General features: G+C 50.4%; 1 protein-coding gene across 2 annotated transcripts; it reads right to left on the bottom strand.

Annotated features, from left to right (window-relative positions):
* Positions 1–311: 311 nt before the first annotated feature.
* Positions 312–14,892, bottom strand: RNF5 (ring finger protein 5, E3 ubiquitin protein ligase). Of its 2 annotated transcripts, none has more exons than XM_015415418.1 (6): positions 14,715–14,892; positions 8,973–8,991; positions 6,643–6,755; positions 5,203–5,257; positions 4,251–4,365; positions 312–1,510 (listed from the first exon to the last, which is right to left on the bottom strand). In XM_015415418.1, the coding sequence occupies exons 1-6, from the start codon at positions 14,852–14,854 to the stop codon at positions 1,422–1,424; spliced, it is 531 nt and encodes a 176-aa protein (XP_015270904.1). In that variant the 5' UTR covers positions 14,855–14,892; the 3' UTR covers positions 312–1,421. The 2 variants fall into 2 exon arrangements, with proteins under 2 accessions (XP_015270904.1, XP_015270905.1); XM_015415419.1 differs by having other exon boundaries at positions 4,251–4,362.
* Positions 14,893–21,435: the final 6,543 nt, after the last annotated feature.

The following is a 21,435-nucleotide window of genomic DNA, read 5'->3' as shown; positions in this document are numbered from 1 at the left end:
CCATCCGGTGCAAAGTTCTCTAACAGAGATATCCAGCGCATATCTCTAATAATAGTAACAATAGTTTTTTTTAAAAAGCAACCATTCCCGCACCAGGAATAAGAATTGTGGGTTAATTTAATTACAGCATTGGTTAAATTTACACCAAGTCTCTGTTCATTCACTCAAAAAGAAGAAGAAGAAGAAGTAGTTCCGTTTTCCCAGATTCCTGGACCATGAAATACTGTTATTCAAGACGAGGATCTCCCTCCAACCTGCCACAACTGAAAACAGGGAAGTTCCCTCCTGGAAATGTTTTTCCCCCGCCCCTTGCAGAATAAAGCTAATTGCCCTGCAATCACTGCTCTAGCTTGACTAGCTGGCATCTTTGCAAAAGCATGAGACATTCTTATGTCCCACAGAACCAGCCACGAGTGGCCCCGTGGCTGGGGTGTGTATGTCATGCCTGCAAAATCCATTCCTAGTCCGGTGGTCGGCAAGTGGAACGGCAGGATCGGGATGCGCTAGCATTGGAGAGGGGTGCTTCCAAGAACAACTCCCCGCCGCCGGCGGACATCTCCAGTCTTTGCATTGCTCCCCCCCCCCACTTGCATGGATTTCTGGACTTGTGCTTTTTATGAAGAGAAAAGGGATGCTCCCTCCCCACCCTTCTCGTCTTTTCTAAGCCCTGCCCCTCGTGTGTTATAGCGTCAGCTCACAGACGGGGCAAAGGGCACTCTGGATTTCTGCACAGGGCCTTGTCTAGCAATGGACGGCATATAAGCCACAAACGATGGTGAGGGGTGGGGGAGACCTCAACCCAAGAAGTGCCAAGATTAAGGAAGACTGCACGCCAGCTCTCGCCACTCCTCCTGTCCTGAATCACCTACAGTGCCAACAAACCAAGATGGCACACGCCCCACCCCGCGGGGGGGGGGGGGGGAAGCGGTAGATGAGCCAACGCGGTATTCTGGCGTGCTGAAAGACAGCCCCTCCCGAGAGACAGATGACGGGTAACCCTCACCTGCTCCCAAATCTATTTGATCGAGCTCCCCTCCCCACAGAGGAATCAGAAGGGGAAGGAAAAACAATCCTACTGTTTGATCATTACAATAGTTTCCCCCCATCCCAATTAAGCCATGGGACATCCACCCTTTCCCACCCTACTGCAAAATCTCCAAAGTAGTCCTATTACATACTTTAATTCTGCATAAGATATGTGCGCGCATATGCATGTGTGTGTTGGGCAGGCGGAATTTGACAGAGAACCGTCATGTCTAAATTACATCCTCACGACCCTTCCTGCCCAGCCCGTGCACCGCCTGGAAACAAACTCCACCCCTCCCCCCCCCCGCCGACAACATCTCCTTCCCCTCCCAATATCGAAGCCCTCCCATCCAGTTCTGAAGTCTTTAGCGTAGGGCAAGTCCAGTAGGGTCCGGTCAGATGCTCAGCAGCCAGAAGAAGAAGAAGATGGCGATGAAGAGGAACAGAGAATCCTGCCAGCCCGATGGTCTGATGGCATCCGCTTCTGCGCAGAAAAGAGGGGCGGACAAGGAGGGAGAAGTTAGAAGTGAAACACCAGGTAAAAGGTAAAGGTTCCCTTGCTTGAAAGCCAGTCGAGTCCGACTCTAGGGTTGCGGTGCTCATCTCCGTTTCAAAGCTGAAGAGCCAGCGCTGTCCGAAGACAGTGGTCATGTGGCCGGCATGGCTAAACACCCAGGCGCACGGAACGCTATTACCTTCCCACCGAAGTGGTACCTATTTATCTACTTGCAATTCCTTGCTTTCGAACTGCTAGGTTGGCAGGAGCTGGAACTAGAGATGGGAGCTCACTCCGTCATGTGGCACACTCGGGTCTCGAACTGCTGAACTACTGACCTTCCACAGCCTGCAGTTCAGCGTCTTAACCACGAGCCACCGTAGCTCCTGAAACACCAGGTAGCTGTCACCAAAGAAGACCATGTCTGTTTTGTGATGGCCTTTAAGACCATATCTGGTCTGGGAAAAGTGGAAAAGGGAAAGTGCAGATTTCCACATCTCCTCGCCCATATCTGGCACCCACACCCAGCACCCTGGAACGGACGTCTCCTGAGCAAGGCCCTTCATAAGGTTGCCAACCTCCAGGTGGAGCCTGAAGACCTCCTGGAATTACAATTGATCTCCAGATAAGGCAGATCCGGTCCCCTGGAGAAAACAGCTGCCTTAGGCGGTGGCGTCTACGGCATTATACCCTACTGAAGTTCCTCCCTTCCCCAAACCCCAGCCTCCCCAGGCTTTACCCCCCCCCAATCTCCAGGAATTTCCCAGCCCAGAGTTTGCACACCTAGGCCTTTGGTCTGTCATGGTTAGAACCATCTACTTTGACTGGAAGGAGCTCTCTGTGGTCTCTGGCTGAGAACTTTCATATCACCTGCTACCGGGTCCTTTCAACTGGAGATGCAGGGGATTGAACCAGGGACCGTTTTATATGCGAAGCAGATGCTCTATCACACTGTCACTGAGTGGTCCCCTCAATGAATAAACGCAGGGCGCGTAAGATCAAAAGCAGAGAGAGATCTACGCAGCATCAAAGAAAAGCCTGCAATGGGACATTCCAGCCAGACGGTGGCAGTGGTGCGCTGCGACTGAGAAAAATGCTGACGACATCACGTGACGCCGACTAAAGAATGCTGCCGGAACACGTCTGATGCTTACAGCTGACCAAACTCCCGATCGACTGCGAAGTGTGTGTGATTAAAAATGATATATGTTGTCCTCCCTTACCCCCATCATTGTTAGTCCCGTGTCAACACATGAGTAACTGTAAATCGCTCAGAGCTGGCAGCTCTGCAAGGATTGGGTGATCAATAAATCGAAAGATTATTATTATTATTATTATTTACTCTTAACCAGGCTCACAGACAGCCTAACTCATCCAATCACCAATAAATAAAAATGACCTTCAGGAGACCAAAGTCTGCAAAGGAGGAGGAAGAAGAGGGAGAAAATTTATACCCCACCCTTCACTTGGGAGTCTCAGAGCGGCTTACAATCTCCTTCCCTTCCTCTCCCTGTAACATACCGTGAGGTAGCTGGGGCTGAGAGAGCTCTCAGAGAACTGGTCTTGCGAGAACAGCTGAGAGAGCTTGTAACTGACCCAAGGTCACATCAGCTGGCTGCATATGGAGGCGTGGGGAATCAGACCCGGTTCTCCAGATTAGAGTCTGCCACTCTACCACTACACCAAACTGGCTCCCACGACTGCAGTGGGCAGGGAATGTATAGAGGAAGGGCCTGTATAATGCAAAGGACTCCTGGCGGAGAGGGCTGTGTGAGGCAGAGGACAGGTTTTGCCCCGCCCCAGATCTGAATGTTAAATATTGTATAGGAGAAAGAAAAGGGGCACTTCACTGAGGTAGGGAGAAAGCCTGCCCCCTGCCTCCAGTGATTCCAGCCATAAGTATCAAGCTGCACCTCATCTATACAGCGCCATCCTAGGTTGTTCCTTGATGACTGCAAAGAGGTAGCCATGAAAAAGCTGAATGAGAGCCCACCAAAGAATTAAAGACCACATGTCACCCTGGCTTAAACAGAGACTTAGGTTTCTCAGTCAGCCACAACTGCTAATAGCTCTACAGTACCCCCTTTTTTGGAAACTCTAATAGAATGAACACACACATGAAGGTGCCCTGTACTGAACCAGACCTTGGTCCATCCAAGTCAGAGAAGCTCTTCCACTGAGCCACAGCCCCTCCCTTGTTTCAGCAGACTATAACCTTGAACCAGTGTCAGTTAGTTTTCACTCACACCACCTGCTTCTTCGTTGGACTCTCTGACCTCCCTCACGTCCCAAGTACCTGCAACTGCTGAATCTGTTGATTTATGAGGGGACGCACACTGATCCTTTCGATATCAACTCCCCCCTTCCCCCCCTCATAAAGATGGACACTTGAAGGGCTCATAGCATAATTCATACCAAGCCTAGATCCCCCCCCCCTTCCGCCCCACAATAATGCCTCAGTATGGTTTTCCATTCATAAAAACTGTATGCCTTCTTCAAACACGGCCCAACGGGGAATTTGTACAGATATCACATCACGATGCGACGGGCAAAGCCAAGTCAGATCCTCTCCAAGACAGAGCCAACCAGGACAACACCTAGAGGTGAACCCGTACACAGTTGAGAGGAAGCACGCGCCAAGGGTACAAGCAAGCTCACTGCCTGCCTCCTCACCCTCCCAGGCGGGTGACGCTTTTTTCCCAACCCCACTTTAAAAGCAGAGCCTCACCTGCTCTTTCTCCTTGGCCGCTGTAGCCGGTAGCGAAAAACCCAAAGGGAAATGCGCCGATGCCAAACGCCATATGGAAGCCGGTGGCTGCGTCAGGGAAGCCGCCCACGCCCTGCTGGCGGGGGAAGGGGAGGGAAGGAGGTGGAGAAGGAAGACTGAGCGGCCTGCTGCTAAAGGTGAAGCTGAGGTGGAGGATGCTGGTGCGGTGTGGCAGTCAGTGTTGGACTAAGACTCGGGGAGTCCCGCGTTTATGTCCCCCACTCAGCTGTGAAACACCATGAAAGGTTTTGGGGTGATCACATGCCCTCAGTCTAACTGGCGCCCGCCCCCCCGTGCCCGCAGGCACCGTGGCATCCACTGAAACCTTTCCTGGTGGGCATCAAGCGTTTTTAGAAAGTGGGTGGGACCGGGGGAGGCTTTTGCCCTTAAAGGGTTCTGATTGGCCACTGGAGATTTGATTGGCTGTGCTTTGCTTTAGTAGCAGATGCCACTACCATACAAGGATCTTTGCTCCGGCAGCCACTTTGTGGTGGGCTCTGCCTCCAGCAGCTGTTTTGTGGATGTGGCCGACCCTGGGTGTCAGGACTCCAAAGGTGCCTGAAGGCTCAAAAACGCTGGGGACCCCTGGTCGAACCGAAATAACGGGGCTGTTGTGGGGATAAAACTGTGGCGAGAGCAATGTATGCTCTTTGAGGGATGGCCCGACAAAAATGGAGAGGCAGCCAGACAGATGGAGGATGGGGCTGACGACATCATAGGTCATAGAACTGGAATGGATCTCCAGGGTCATCTACTCCAACCCCCTGCACAATGCAGGAAATTCACAAATACCCCCCCACACCCCCAGTGACCCCTGTTCCATGCCCAGAAGAGGGCAACCCCCCCCTCCAAACTGGCCTGAGGAAAAATTGCTGCCTGACCCCCACCTTTCGGGGCAACATAATACACTCACCCCTCGGGACTCAGGTTCTGGGCGCTGACCCCGTGGCCGGGGGGGAGTCTTCAACCTGTGTGGAAATGAAGATGATGAAGGCAGGCTGGTCAGCCCTCTCTTGCCGCCACAGTTTCTCACCCCCTTGCAGTTTTCCCCACCAAACAACAGAAAAGGTTTGGCAGGGCAGGGCCCCCAAACCGATCACCCAGATTCTGCATTTCGGGCAGCAAACCCGGTTTGTTACACATGGATGAAATACTAGCTGTGGAAAAGACTGTGGAGCTCTGTCGGGTAAGGTCGGCCAGTCCAATCCCACGAAGTGCTCTGCCAGTCCTCCTCCCACATCTATGGTGCTTTGCCTCGCCATCAAGTACATGTTTCTCCCGCCCTTCCTCCTCGGAGCAGCACACACTGCTGTAATTTCCTCATTTTTATCCCTACAACAACCCTGTCTGCAGGGCTCTTTTTGTAGAAAAAGCCCAGCAGGAACTCATTAGCATAAAAGGCCACACCCAACAGCAGAAACTAATATGCTCATTAGCATATTGGGCCACACCCCTGACAGCACAGCTCATTAGCACATTAGGCCGCACCCCCATGTTATCAGAAGTGTGGTCATCCAGCCACACCCACCTTTTGCTTGTTATTCTGTTTACCTTGTTTGTTGTCAAAACCCAGGGCTTTTTTTGTAGCAGGAACTCCTTTGCATGTTAGGCCACACACCCCTAATGTAGCCAATCCTAATGAGTTTCTGCTGTTGGGTGTGGCCTATTATGCTAATGAGTTCCTGGTGGGCGTGGCCAACTTGGGAGCCAGCCGGAACTCCGTTCCTGCCCCAAAATAGCCCTGCCTGTCTGTCCCTCCTAACGTACACTGGCAACTCATAGTGCAGATATATGTTAATTTAAGATGACAGTCGGGAGTGTTTTGTAACCCTTCAATCAATTTATGCTCTCTAATTGTGTGCGCGTGTCCACCACCCGCCCTTTCTCATAAGAACCTTAGACCAGTGGTCCATCTAGCCCAGGGGCCAACCAGTTCCTATTGACGGCCCCTAACAGATCATAGAGGCCAAGGTCTTTCCCTGATGTTGCCTCCTGGCTCTGGGATGCAGAGGTTTAGTGCCTCTGAATGTGGAGGTTCACCTCAGCCACCGTGGCGAGTAGCCAATGATATATTCATCTTGCTAATCCACTTTTAAAGCTGTTTATTCCTGTGGCCATCACTACATCCTCTGGCAGCAAATTCCACATTTTTAACCACTCTCTTCGTAAAGATGTAAAAGGAAAAAGAGACATAAAGCAGCCACTGGGGTGCTGGCTGAAAGCCAGAGAATTTGCTGGGCAAAGAGCAATTACTCTACCAGGACGAAGAAACAGCCACTCTTGTCCAGAACTGTCATTCTATTGAGGTCTATCAAAACTGAAAGAAGAAAAAACCCAGTGGGGAAAGAATTACCTGGGATCCTGCTGGGCCGAGCTTCCACGGCCATAGAGGGGGATGACTTTGTCGCGGCTAATGCCTGCCTTGCACACGGGACATTCCTGCCGCTCGGGCCGTGTTTCTAGCCACTAGGTGGGAAAAGCATGATGGTGAATGAGGAGGAGGCTCTTACCCCCCTCGCCAAACTCCCAAAAGTACAGTTCAAGCAGCTGCCGCACCTTCCACTCTACAGCAGCCCAGCCCCTAATCCATAATCAGAAGTATCCGTCTCAGTTAAAATCGTGACATATTCTTCACGCCTGAACGTACAGGCGGCAGAAGGCATTTAAGTGCCGCAGACACCTTCACACTACCTTAGCAACCATGAAACACAGGTGCAGACAAAAACAGAAGAGTACCACAGGGAAAATTTAAGGACCTTGCCAGAGTTCCCCTCAGGAAGAAGAAAGGCGGCACAGAAGATACCTAGGTACTAAATAAACAAGAGCTTCATTTCAACCTTGAGCTGGTTTTCAACGGCACAACTGTGTATCTTAGAGTATACGAAGTACTAATAATTAAGAGATGCCACTGAGCACGGGCAGAATGCTCTCTCCTGATTACTGATGGGAGAGGAAGCTTTATAGAAGGATTTTGGAATTCAGCTCTGTATCTTTTCAGAATTGGAGCCCAGTGCCCTGACCTGGATAGGCCAGGAAAGCCCAATCTCGTCAGATCTTGGAAGCTAAACAGGGTTGACTCTGGCAAGTACTTGGATGGGAGACCTCCTTGGAATACCAGCAGTCAGGAGGCAGGGGTAGGCTTTATTCAACCACCTCTCCAGGCTGCCCAGTAGGGGTCAGTCACCAGAGGTCGCCATGACTTCCAGGTGCACACATGCACATATAAAACAAAGAATTAAAGCCCAGCCATGAACACACACACACATAACATTCAATCTGGGGACAGAGGTTGTAGTAAGAAATATTTCAATCAGGTGAGACCAAAAGTCCATCTCACCCAGCATTCTATCCCAAAGGTGGTTTTTCCAGGTGCTTCTGGAAGGCCCACAATCCGGGGAGAATAGAGATTGCTTGACCCAGTCATTCACTTCCAGGAGACTGCCTCTGAGCAGAGAACCAGCGTGGTGTAAGGGCTAGAGCAGGGGTGTCAAACATATGGCCCAGGGGCCGGATGAGGCCCCCCAGAGGGCTTCCATCAGGCCTGCAGTGGAACTGGCCATCTCCTCCTTCCAGTTCTGCTACTGCTGCTGCATCATAGCTTGCTTCACTAGACTCTTAATCACTCAACCATTTCATGTTTTAACCTGGGTCCTAGACTCAGAACTCTGAGCATGAGATTTCTGTGGTGAATGTCAATAAATCAAAAGTAGGCTTGCAGCTTACAGAGCTAATGTTTTAAGCATGTTTTTACTTTAAGTTAAAAAACCCCTTTGTGTTTGTTTTCTTTATAAAGTTTATATCTCTGCTAACTGGCATTACATTTTATGACACACATGGCCCAGCCCACCAAGGTCTCATTTATGTCATATCTGGCCCTCACAACAAATGAGTTCGACACCCCTGGGCTAGAGTGTCTGACTAGGATCTGGGAGACCCAAGTTCAAATCCCCCCTCTGCCAGGGAGGCTCGCTGGGTGACCTTGAGCCAGTCACACCTTCTCACCCTAACCTACCTCACAGGGTTGTTGTGAGAATAAAAGTGGACAAAAGGAGACCAACAAACTGCTTTTGGCTCCCATTGTGAAGAAAGGTGGGAAATAAATCAAATAAATAAATAACATGGAGATCTCTAAGCTAACATACTTCATAGCAATTGAGAAGTCTATCAAGGCCAACTCTTGCTAACGAAGCAGAAAGCTTGGCTTCCCCTCCGAAGTTAGCAGCCGGGCAGCAGAAGAGCACCTTGCTCAGCAGAGTCACCGATGATACTGCCCCTTTCAGTGCCCTCAAGAGCAAACATATGTAACGGCAGGGCCTATTTGGGGGGGCTCTTCCCATAGCACCTGCTACACAATGGAAAGCACCCCCTCTCCTAGTGAACGGGTGAGTCTGTAAGACCCTTTTAAATGGGCACTTGCTGGTCTCAAGGGCTTATCCATCCCCAGTCTTTAAGGCCAAAGTGAGTTTTCGACCATGCCAATGGTTTGGGATTGGCTTTTAGATGTTCTAAAGTTGTTACTTCCCTTGGGTCCTGGTGTACTGGGAGAAAGGGTCGGGGAGCTTATACATGTTTGGACAAATAAAGCAATGAGTCCTTTGGCCACAGATAAAAGACTTAAAACGTCTTCCGTTGCCCTCTAGACACATACCCAGAAGAAGAAAAAGAAGATGCAAAATGACTCACCTGGTGAAGGCAAGGCCAGCTGAAAAGAAAAGAAAAGAGAAAAGGCTTATTACTCAGACTCACAGCTGACCATGGACACAATGTGAGGAAGCCCTTCCAAAGGGAAAAGTTTTTTCTCCTACGTGGCCACAGGCCAAGTGGTTCCCAAACTGTGAGCCAGGGACCTCTTTGGGGAGGGGGATGGATTCACTGAGAGGGGTCTGTAAAACCATCCAGCTTTGGCAGGTATCTGCCACCCATGCCTTACCCTCAGTCTCACCCCCATGGCAGCCATGCCCCCCCCCAACTCTCTGTGGGCTTCATCTGCCAGCCCGCTTGCCACCGGATGGCCATGCCATCTTACGTTCTTATATTTATGCATGGGGTGGAGAGCGCTGACAAAACAAAAATGTTTCTCCCTCTCCCAAAATACTAGATCTCGGGGGCATCCAATACAGCTGATGGGCCGTAGGTTCAGGATGGACAAAAGGAAATACTGCTTGACACAGAAAATGATTAAACTGTGGGATTCATTGCCAGCGGATGTAATAACAGCCACAGGAATACACAGCTTCAAAAGGGGATTAGATAGATTCGTGGAGGGTAACTCTATCAGTGGCTACTAGGCACGGTAACTGAGGGGAGCCTCCACATTCAGAGGCACTAAACCTCTGAATCCCAGACAGGAAGCAACATAAGAGGAAGGCCTTGGCCTTTACGCTCTGTTGTTGTTTGGTGTAGTGGTTAAGTGCGCGGACTCTAATCTGGGAGAACCGGGTTTGATTCCCCACTCCTCCACTTGCACCTGCTGATGTGACCTTGGGTCAGTCACAAGCTCTGGCACAGCTGTCCTTGGAAAAGAGCAGTTTCTGTCAGAGTTCCCTCAGCCCCACCCACCTCCCAGGGTGTCTGTTGTGGGGAGGGGAAGGGAAAGGAGTTTGTAAGCCGCTCTGAGACTCCGAGTGAAGGGCGGGGTATAAATCCAATCTCTTCTTCTTCTTCTTCTCCAGAGGCCACTGACAGACTTACCCTCCATGAACCTCTCAAATCCCCTTTTACAACTGTTTATTCCTGTGACCATCACTCCATCCTCTGGCAGCCAACTCCACATTTGAATCACTCACTGTATAAAGAAATATTTCCTTTGGTCCATCCTGAACCTTCCTGCCCAACAGCTTCACTGGAGGCCCTCGAGTCCTAGTATTTGGGGAGAGGGAGAAAAAGTTCCTTTTGTCAACTCTCTCTACCCCACGCATAATTTCATAAACCTCTACCATGTCCCCTGCCCCTTGGTGGCCTTTTTAAAAAAACCCCGAAAAGTCCCAGATTCTTCAGCCTTTGCTCCAACCCCTTCATCATCTTCGTTGCCCTCCTCTGCACTTCCTCCAGCTCTGCAATGCCCCTTTTGACCAGTTTGACCAGTCGCTGAAGGTTAATCAGTGAGCTTCACGGCAGAGAGGGGATATGAGCTCGGGTCTTCCGGATCAGTGGCCGTGACCATCATCTTGAACTGAACCCACCAAGCAAGGGGGAGGCAGCCCAGACCTTTGCAACTGTAGAAGAAAGGCTCTTTGCCGCCGCCGCCAGAAAACAAGACCCTCCACAGCCCCCTCCCTTTAGAAAGCACGCTTCCATGCCAACACAATCCACCCCTCCTTTGGAGCCTGTCCTGACCCATATCGTCACCTATCTCTTTCTTACCTACCAGTTTTAAAAACCAGGCCTGGCTCTGTGCCTTGAACACCAACCGGGATAGGCAGAAGTTCAACGCTCCAACTGCACTGGCTTTTACTTTTACTTTAAAACTTTAATTTAATTAATTAATTTAAAAACATATCTTTTTTTGTGCCTGGGACTGGTCCCCATCCCCACCCCCAGTTTCTTGCTCAGTGTATTCCATCCACTTCTTATTCCCACTTTAGATCTATTCCCCTTCAACCTGTTTCTTTGGAGACTCTCCAAAGGCTGAGCTCCTGCATCGTCTGGCTGGGGCACAAGGCCATGTTAGCTGGCCTTTGGCGTCTAGGGACAAGGAACAGGTATGACCTGCCCTCAACTCTCTTCAGTTCAATTTGCCTTAACTCGGCCCCTCCTTGACTGATTTGATACGCCACCCCAGAGCTTTCCAAGGAGCCAAAAAAATTATGTCAGCCACAGAACCCTCCCCAAGCTCCACCCCTTGATTGTATTATAATTAACTGAACCACCCCCTGCTTCCCAAAGTTTTCATGGTTACTACTCTGCCCTATTCATAGCCATTAAAAACCACTAATGGCACATTAGGGGGAGTGTTTTGGCTGCTCACACACATGGAGCTGAATCAGACCCTTGGTCCATCAATGCCAGTATTATGTACGCGGGCCCCGGTCACACGGCAAAGTTGTAGCGGGAGAGGCATGGATGGTGGGCAGATTATCCGGGCGCGATCACACCTCAACATCTGGGAAGTGGAGCGCACCCGTGGCTTACCACCGACAATGCGCCTTAAAAAACTAGTACCTCCAAGGTACTAGTAAACATTTGCCACGGGCTGCCTCCAGACGCCCGTGGTGTGATCACGCCCGGTGCATGGGCGGACTCTAATCTGGGAGAACCGGGTTTGATTCCCCACTCCTCCACTTGCACCTGCTGATGTGACCTTGGGTCAGTCACAAGCTCTGGCACAGCTGTCCTTGGAAAAGAGCAGTTTCTGTCAGAGTTCCCTCAGCCCCACCCACCTCCCAGGGTGTCTGTTGTGGGGAGGGGAAGGGAAAGGAGTTTGTAAGCCGCTCTGAGACTCCGAGTGAAGGGCGGGGTATAAATCCAATCTCTTCTTCTTCTTCTTCTCCAGAGGCCACTGACAGACTTACCCTCCATGAACCTCTCAAATCCCCTTTTACAACTGTTTATTCCTGTGACCATCACTCCATCCTCTGGCAGCCAACTCCACATTTGAATCACTCACTGTATAAAGAAATATTTCCTTTGGTCCATCCTGAACCTTCCTGCCCAACAGCTTCACTGGAGGCCCTCGAGTCCTAGTATTTGGGGAGAGGGAGAAAAAGTTCCTTTTGTCAACTCTCTCTACCCCACGCATAATTTCATAAACCTCTACCATGTCCCCTGCCCCTTGGTGGCCTTTTTAAAAAAACCCCGAAAAGTCCCAGATTCTTCAGCCTTTGCTCCAACCCCTTCATCATCTTCGTTGCCCTCCTCTGCACTTCCTCCAGCTCTGCAATGCCCCTTTTGACCAGTTTGACCAGTCGCTGAAGGTTAATCAGTGAGCTTCACGGCAGAGAGGGGATATGAGCTCGGGTCTTCCGGATCAGTGGCCGTGACCATCATCTTGAACTGAACCCACCAAGCAAGGGGGAGGCAGCCCAGACCTTTGCAACTGTAGAAGAAAGGCTCTTTGCCGCCGCCGCCAGAAAACAAGACCCTCCACAGCCCCCTCCCTTTAGAAAGCACGCTTCCATGCCAACACAATCCACCCCTCCTTTGGAGCCTGTCCTGACCCATATCGTCACCTATCTCTTTCTTACCTACCAGTTTTAAAAACCAGGCCTGGCTCTGTGCCTTGAACACCAACCGGGATAGGCAGAAGTTCAACGCTCCAACTGCACTGGCTTTTACTTTTACTTTAAAACTTTAATTTAATTAATTAATTTAAAAACATATCTTTTTTTGTGCCTGGGACTGGTCCCCATCCCCACCCCCAGTTTCTTGCTCAGTGTATTCCATCCACTTCTTATTCCCACTTTAGATCTATTCCCCTTCAACCTGTTTCTTTGGAGACTCTCCAAAGGCTGAGCTCCTGCATCGTCTGGCTGGGGCACAAGGCCATGTTAGCTGGCCTTTGGCGTCTAGGGACAAGGAACAGGTATGACCTGCCCTCAACTCTCTTCAGTTCAATTTGCCTTAACTCGGCCCCTCCTTGACTGATTTGATACGCCACCCCAGAGCTTTCCAAGGAGCCAAAAAAATTATGTCAGCCACAGAACCCTCCCCAAGCTCCACCCCTTGATTGTATTATAATTAACTGAACCACCCCCTGCTTCCCAAAGTTTTCATGGTTACTACTCTGCCCTATTCATAGCCATTAAAAACCACTAATGGCACATTAGGGGGAGTGTTTTGGCTGCTCACACACATGGAGCTGAATCAGACCCTTGGTCCATCAATGCCAGTATTATGTACGCGGGCCCCGGTCACACGGCAAAGTTGTCGCGGGAGAGGCATGGATGGTGGGCAGATTATCCGGGCGCGATCACACCTCAACATCTGGGAAGTGGAGCGCACCCGTGGCTTACCACCGACAATGCGCCTTAAAAAACTAGTACCTCCAAGGTACTAGTAAACATTTGCCACGGGCTGCCTCCAGACGCCCGTGGTGTGATCACGCCCGGTGCATGGCATTCCCCTTCGGTCCCTCGTTTCCCTGCCGGCGCCAAGGGAAGGACCCGTGGTGTGCCGCCGGCGCGTCTGATCGTGTAATCGTGCATCAAACTGCACCAGGGCATTAGCCACGCCTCCCCCCGGCGATATCCGGCCTGTGTGATCGGGGCCACAGTATGGCAAGCAGCTCTCCAGGGTCTCAGACCAAGGTCTTTCACATCACCTAGTCCTTTTAATGTGAGATGTCTGGGATTGAATCTGGGACCTTCGGCATGCAAGCAGAGGCTCTAAGCACAGAGCCACACCGGTACCAACACCGATACAGAGGGGGTGTACAGTGTGTTGTGGTGGTGAGAACATCAGATGAAGACAAGGAGACACTGGTCCCAGCACACCCACTCAACCATTTCGTATCTGACAAAGGGATGTTTGACTATCGAAAACTCATATCCCAAAATCTACTGGACTTGAATCTCGCTGCTGCGCTCAACCAAGAAGCTCATTGGCCGACCTTGCGCCAGGCGCTCTTTCTCAGTTCAGCTGGGTTGTTAAGAAGATAAAACCGAGGACAGGACAGCCACATCAACCAGCCCGGAATACCTTGGCCGGTACAACAGAAAGCAGAGGAGCAGGTCTCTTAGGCGAAGTCTCATTAGGCTCCATGACCGCAACAAGCTGCCTTATAGGGAAAATCGCATCATGGGATTATCAAGTTCAGTGACGTCTACCCTGACTGGCAGGAGCTCTCCAGAGCCTCAGGCAGAGGTCTTCCCACATCACCTCCTACCTGGCCCTTTTTAAAACTGGAAGATGCCAGGGACTGAACTGGAGACTTTCTCCGTGCAAAGCAGATACTGTCCACGGAGCCACAATCGTCTCAGTGGCCGTGACCATCATCTTGAACTGAACCCACCAAGCAAGGGGGAGGCAGCCCAGAACTTTGCCACTGTGGACTTTGCCGCCGCCGCCAGAAAACAAGACCCTCCACAGCCCCCTCCCTTTAGAAAGCACGCTTCCATGCCAACACAATCCACCCCTCCTTTGGAGCCTGTCCTGACCCATATCGTCACCTATCTCTTTCTTACCTACCAGTTTTAAAAACCAGGCCTGGCTCTGTGCCTTGAACAGCAACCGGGATAGGCAGAAGTTCAACAGGTGCAGTTGTCTGCCAGGCAGGAGGATACAATGAAGGGGAAAGACGTCACCTGCTTGACTGCTGCTCAACTGAATGCTGCAAACAGGGGGCTTTAAAAAAAACACCTGGGACAACTCTCTGCCCAGACCACCGTCCTCGGCCTCCACTTTTGTCAACATGCCCCACTTGTTCGACCACACCCCTTCAGACCCCTCTACCCCACCACCCTCTGTTCATCCTCGCCCCCACCTTACCAATAGAGGTGCCCGCAGAGACCAATGACTGCTTCTCTTGCAGGCTCCAAACAGATGTTGCACTCAAAGGCGCTCCGGTCGCGGTTTGACCCCTCAGACCCCCCGTCGGGATCCCCCGGACCCGTCCCGGCCGCCGCCATCTTCCGCCCTCACTTAAGCCACGGGTGGGCTGCTGGAAACGCCTGCCGTACAGCGATTGGTCTAGCTGGTCGTCTTTCACGCCCTACTGACATTTCGTTGGAGCGAGAGGCAATCAACTGTAGTCTCCGGGATGCTGATTGCGCACATTGGGCTTAGTTCCGCCTACAGCGCTGTGTGGGCTCTTCAAACTTTTTTCATTGGTTGTATTAGCTGGCTGTCAAAATGTGCGTCAATATTATTGGCTGAAGAGTTTTATTCCCCTACCTTCGTTCATCGATCAAAAATAAAATCTCATGTGACTGGGGGAGGAGAAAAGAGAGGCGTGCCCGTGATTGACTGAAACGCCAGCCTTTCAGAAAGTCAGACGTCCTAAGCGTCGAGGATGGGTGATAGCAAGCATTAACGTCCGGACTCTGACTGAAAAACGCTAAAGGTAGCACACGCCCACAAGAGAGCCGATTCTGATTGGTCGTTGCCTAGAGGTGGGCGGAACGAATCTTAATCTACGGGTTCTGTGACCAATTTAGAAAGCGGATGCTCCGGACCAAGCTTGAGGCGGGGCCTGATGCCGGGCTGAGCTATTCTATGCGTGTCCCTTTATGAGAGGCAGGGTTGTTGAAGGGTCAAAGGTCATTTCCTGCCTGGGGCCAGAATAACCAATCAAGTGTAATCTAAACAGTAGTTGCTGCAGGCGGAGTATGAATGAAAACAAACAAAATAAAAATAAACCCGCCCAGTTTACAAAGCTTAGGCCTTTCTTCGGTTTCTGCCCTAACTGTCGGTCCAGAGTCCATCACCATAGAAATCAATTGCAAAACTGTGTGTCAAAAATTTTGAACTTGTGTCAATTCAGCCTAAGGGGTGTGTGTGAGGGGGGAAAAACCAAGTTTCATAGCAACCACACAGCTGTTCAACTGATGCTGTTGGCATGGCAACCTATTCTCATCAGCACCACTGCAGCCTATATCTGCTTTACAAAATTATTATTTTTTTGTGATAAGCACATCACAGCACACACACCCCGTCACTGTAAAAAGCCACTGACACCTAACATAACATCAGTACCGCTGCCACCCTCCAGGGCTTAGAGGGAACATTGGTGTCAACTCAGCCTAAGGGTTGTGTGTGAGGGGGAAAAACCAAGTTTCATAGCAACCACACAGCTGTTCAACTGATGCTGTTGGCATGGCAACCTATTCTCATCAGCACCACTGCAGACTATACCTGCTTTAAAAAATTATTTTTGTGTGATAAGCACATCACAGCACACACACCCCGTCACTGACGCCTAACATAACATCAGTACCGCTGCCACCATTGTGGCAGGGCAAAGCACACAGCCTTTTCCCCCAACTTCTGCTTCCATCTGTTGCCACCCAAAGTCACCACGATACTGCATAACTCATCAGAGCCCCTTTTGGTTTATGTCATATTTTTATAAGCAAGGTGTTCCTAGGCGCACTTACTAGGAAGCAAGTCCTGTTGGGCTCAGCTGGATGTACTTACTGACAAATGTAGGATTGGGCTGTTAAAGAGTTATAATAGTTCCTGATACTGTCGTGGCAACCCACCAGCATCACAATTGCAGCCATTGCCACGCCAACCCTCTTCTACCAGCCCTTTGTAGGCATGGACTCCTATGGAAAGGGTGAGCGGGACCCCTCCTCCTCTGTGGTTCCTGGAGATCCCAGCACGGTGGGACAGGGGAAGTTTCGGTTGCTCTCTAGTCCTCGTTTCTGAGTACTCTTCATTAGGTCCAAATTCTGGGTAGGACAAGGAATTAATGTGTGTGACAGAGAAGGCCAAACAGATTTGGCAAGCAGCAACTGTTGGTCCTGCTTCCCAGTCACTCCAGCAGACATTGAAGAGGGTGTTTGCTGGTACTTATGTCGGGGTCGTATACATTATCACTGGTGTGTACATACTAGAAAGGTGGGCTGGGTCCTAGGTTAAAATATTCATTTTCTTCTTTCTCTATATCTCTCCTTTAATTCTTATCCCACTTGCTTCCTCATCCCTTCCTTCCTTCCTTCTCTCTTTCTTTCTCAACCTGAGCCCATGCCTCAATACACAGTTACGGGTGTAACCTGAGCCTATGGCTACTTCTGCACTGTCATTTTTGTCACTCGGTTGTCCCTGCTGCTTCAGGGTCCCCGCCCCCCAATGTGTTTTGCTCTCTCTAGTAGTCCCAGAGGGAGCAAAACGCATGTGGAAAAGGTGTGTGGGGAGGGAGAGACCCAAAGCAGTAGGGAAAAAACAAATGACAAAAGTGACAGTGCAGATGTGGCTGGTGTCTACTTACTCAGAAATATCCTATTGATTTCCAGTGGCACTGACACCCAAGTAAGTGCGCAGAAGACTGAAGGGTTTCACTTAGGCATGTTCACTGTTAAATAAAAACGAAGGCCCCGGTCACATGGAGCATTTGCCCTGCTGAAGGCAAGGGAGTTCCACGGAGTATCCGGGCGCGATCACACGGGAACATCTGGGAGGCGTAGCACTCCCATGGCGAACCCGTGGCAAGCCCCCGAAGCCGCGCATGTACTAGCAAACGCTTTGCCACGGGCCACCTAGGGAAGCCTCCCGGTGTGATCGCGCCGGCGCGCGGCTTCCTCCCCCCGTTGTCCTCTTTGCTGCGGGGAAGCCGTCGTCGTGTCTGATCGCATAATAGCACATCAGAATGCAACGGCGCAAATAGCCGCACTTTCTGGCACGTCTGGCCGGGGCCTAAGTAGGACACACCCAAGTAAGTACACAGGATTGCAGCCATATGTTCTCACCCTCTGCAAATTAACTCAGAAATAAGGTCCCGCTAAGTTCAGTGCTGCTTATGTTGTTCATACCGTGTGTCTGCAGCATCGGTCAAAACTAGGGCTGGAGTATCATGCATGCATGCAGTCTGAAGCAATGCAAAGTTATGTGCGCTTAAGCGTGCCCGGTAAATGGACTGAGAAAAATAAAAGAATAAGGAAATGGGCTGAGAAAGAAGGACCTGCGGGGAAGACTGGCGGTTTGAAGAAAAAGCATTTCAACTAAACGGGGACGCGTTCTTGGGAGATAAGTCTTTAGAAGCCGTGTATCTCTGAGCACAGCACCAGCTGGAAGGGGGGGAGGGGCACGGCAGCAGGCAAGGACTTCTTGTACTTCTGGTTGTGGAACTTCTGGGGCACCTGGCTAGCCACTGTGCGACCTGCAAAATGTGCTCAACTAGATGGGATTGGTTTGCCCTGATCTGATCCAGCAGGCGTGTTCTTATATTCTTCCGATAATGTCCTTAATATTCAGGAAATGGAAGCCCGGCAGGAGAAGTAAACACTTGGATCAGAGACACAGAGGAAACGTTGGAGAGCTTAAGGTAAGGAGAGGATGTATGTTAACGAAGGGGTGAGGGAAGGAAACAGAGTATGTGAGAGGGGCAGTTCAAGAGGGCGGGCCAAGGAAGTGGTCACTGGGCTTAGAGTCTCAACCGTGAAATTCTGCCAGATGAGGGTTTTGCTATTTTTGCAGCGTCATGGTGTGGAATAAGAGCAAGAAGCAGCGTCTAGTGGGGCTGACTGTTGCATATTGGTTTGAACTCGCCCGCCAAATTCTTTGCTTGCACGTTTCTTCATCCCAGTGGGCTGAGACATACCCCTGACTTTGGAACAGATGCCACTGAACTCAATGGGGCTTACTTCTGAATAGGCATGCATAGGATTAGGCTGTAGGCAGGGGTCATTTCGTAGAAAAAGAGGTGCAGGAGCTCATTAGCATAACTCAGTAGCATATGCCACACCCCCTGACATCACCGGAAGTGTGTCAGAAGGCAACACCCACCGCTCAGGCTCCACTGGACTGTTTTGGATTCCTAGCTACTGGGGGGGGGGGGACGACGTGCAGATCTGTCCTCACAGAGGAGGGAGAGCTTGTACCTGAATAAAACTCGGTCTTAAAGGTGCCACTGGACTGTTTTGGACCGGGGGGAGCTCTCCAACTTACTTGGCTGCTTCTTGCTCTGACTGAGGGCTGCTGGAAGCAGGGGGTGGGGCTTGTTGCATGTGCCCGCCCCCTGGGCTTTTTACTGCCGGAGCTCCGCTCCTGTGCGCTCCTGCAGGAAATGACCCCTGGCTGTAGGGCTTTAGTCGTACTGTGGGACCTCCTTTCAAGTAAATGTGCCCAGGATCAGACTGTATGCATATCAGGGATGTGGGTGTATTTCTCTTTCCACGTTCCCCATCTTTATTTCTCTTTGGGATGCTTCTAATGCTTCTAAGGTTGCCAGCCTTGAGGTGGGCACCTGGAGATCTCACGCTATTACAGTTCATCTCCAGACGACCGAAATCGGTTCCCCCTGGAGAAAACGGCTGCTGTGGAGAGTGGACTCTCTGCGGCATGGTACCCTGTGGAGGTCCTCCCCAGCCTCCACCCCCCAAAATCTCCAGGTATTTCCCAACCCAGAGCAGGCAACCCTAGATAATTCTGCATGCAAACTTGCCTCCTTAGCGTGTCTGTTACAGCTGCCTGTCCCCATAGCAATGATTTCAACTCCCTGTCGGACTGTACTTGTCACAATTAACATCCAAACGGTAATGAACGTAGAAATTCACATGTGGATCTTGACCATTCAGGTCTGGTGGTGGGAAGTGCGGTCACGTCCCAGCTGACTTATGTGGACCCCACAGGGTTTTCAAGGCAAGAGGTGTTCAGAAGTGGTTTGTGCCATTGCCTGCCTCTGCGTCACAACCCTGGTATTCCTTGGAGGCCTCCCATCCGAATACTAGCCGGGGCCAACTCTGCTTAGCTTCCGAGATCTGATGAGATCGGGCGAGCCTGGGCTATCCGGGTTAGGATTCAGGACTAGGGGAACAAAATTTTGAGTGATCCCAGTTGCTCTGGAGTCCATGCAATTTATACATTTAGGCTAGGTCCAGGGATGCCAGCCTCCAGGCGGGACCCGGAGACCTCCCAGAATTACAGCTCATCGCCAGACTAGATAGATCAGTTCTCCAGGAGAAAAATGGATGCTTTGGAGCTGTGAGGTGGCGCTCAGCCATCTTTGGCATTATCACTGCATTTTTCAGACATTTGTTGTTGTTCGGTCGCACAGTCGAGTCCGACTCTTTGCGACCCCATGGACCAGATCACGCCAGGCCTTCTGGTCTTCCGCCGTCCTCTGAAGTTTGTTCAACTTCATGTTCGTTGCATCTATGACACTGTCTAACCATCTCATCCTTTGCCGTCCCCGTCTTCTTTGACCTTCAGTCTTTCCCAGCATCAGGGTCTTCTCCAGTGAGTGCTCCCTTCTCATTTGGTGGCCAAAGTATTTGAGCTTCAGTTTCATTATCTGGCCTTCCAGGGAACAGTCAGGGTTGATTTCTTTTAGGATTGACTGATTTGATCTCCTTGCAGTCCAAGGGACTCTCAAGAGTCTTCTCCAGCACCATAGTTCAAAAGAATCTATTCTTCGGCGCTCGGCTTTCCTTATAGTCCAACTCTCGCAGCCATACATGACTACTGGGACATGCACAACATTAATCTGGGATTGCTGACATCCACCAACTTGTGGACAGTGGCTGTAATGTGATGATAGAATATCATAGGATGTGAAATATTTCAATTTGGCATACCTTTTGCTATGAATAAGTCGTCGTCATTGTTAGCCATTCAGTCACATCCAACTCTTGGCGATTCTATGGGCCAGCTCTCTCCACGTTTCCCGATCCTGTACTGTTTTTTTGAGTCGTTCCATGTTTAGGCTTATAATCGTCAGCATTCCGAGGTGCATACCCTAAAAATATCTGTATAGGTGCCCTTATTTTTAAAGTATTCAAATGCAAATAATTGCATCAACAGACTTGTGTCTCGTACATATTAATTTCACAGTTATTACATATCAGTGTTTTAAACACCTTTACGGTGCTTATATAAATAAATAAACATTGTACGTGTATATAAAACATTCATTTGAAATTATTCTATTTCACTTTTCTACACAACTACCTAAGGAAGAAAACATAAATGTTACAAGTACGGTTGCCAGCTCCAAGGTAGGGAAATACCTGGAGATCTGGGGCTGCAGCCTGAGGAGGGTGGGGTTTGGGGAAGCGAGAGACTTCAGTGGGGTACAATGCTGTAGAGTTCATCTTCCAAAGTGGCCATTTTCTCCAGGTGAACCGATCTCTGTCAGATGGAGGTCAATTGTAATCCCAGGAAATCCCCAGCCACTACCTGGAGGTTGGCTTATAGTACACAGGCATAAAACAACACCATAGTTACACAATCAAGGCACACGGTGCAATAAAAATATGGTTAAAACTTTTAAAAAACAGTTAAATACAATGGGCAACTCCCAAGGATCCAGCGCGACTAACACACTCGCTCCCTATTGCACATCCCATTAGTCAAAAAAAAGGGGGGGGATGCTATGGCCCCGATGTTCAATGGCCAATCAACCTAGCCCAGCGGTCCAGCTTTGCAGGCCCCAATTGGTGGTGGTGGCGGCGGCGGCAGCTCCTATTCGAAAGCCTGGCGGAAGAGCTCAGTCTTGCAGGCCCTGCGGAACTGTAACATTTTGATTAGCTTATATATAGTAAAATTCATC

This window comes from Gekko japonicus, unplaced genomic scaffold (assembly GCF_001447785.1).
Source record: "Gekko japonicus isolate JY-2015 unplaced genomic scaffold, Gekko_japonicus_V1.1 scaffold1234, whole genome shotgun sequence".
In the NCBI taxonomy this organism is placed as follows: Eukaryota; Metazoa; Chordata; class Lepidosauria; order Squamata; family Gekkonidae; genus Gekko; species Gekko japonicus.
The sequence above is the reverse complement of the archived record's forward strand: the minus strand, read 5'-3'. Positions and strand labels throughout refer to the sequence as shown.

Excerpts from the sequence above, each read along its gene's own strand:
- RNF5 (XM_015415418.1), bottom strand. The coding sequence starts at position 14,854 with ATGGCGGCGGCCGGGACGGGTCCGGGGGATCCCGACGGGGGGTCTGAG. Across the intron at positions 4,366-5,202 it reads CAGAACCTGAGTCCCGAGGG|CAGGGCGTGGGCGGCTTCCC; the intron begins GTGAGTGTATTA and ends TTCCCCCGCCAG. Across the intron at positions 1,511-4,250 it reads CGGCCAAGGAGAAAGAGCAG|AAGCGGATGCCATCAGACCA; the intron begins GTGAGGCTCTGC and ends TTTTCTGCGCAG.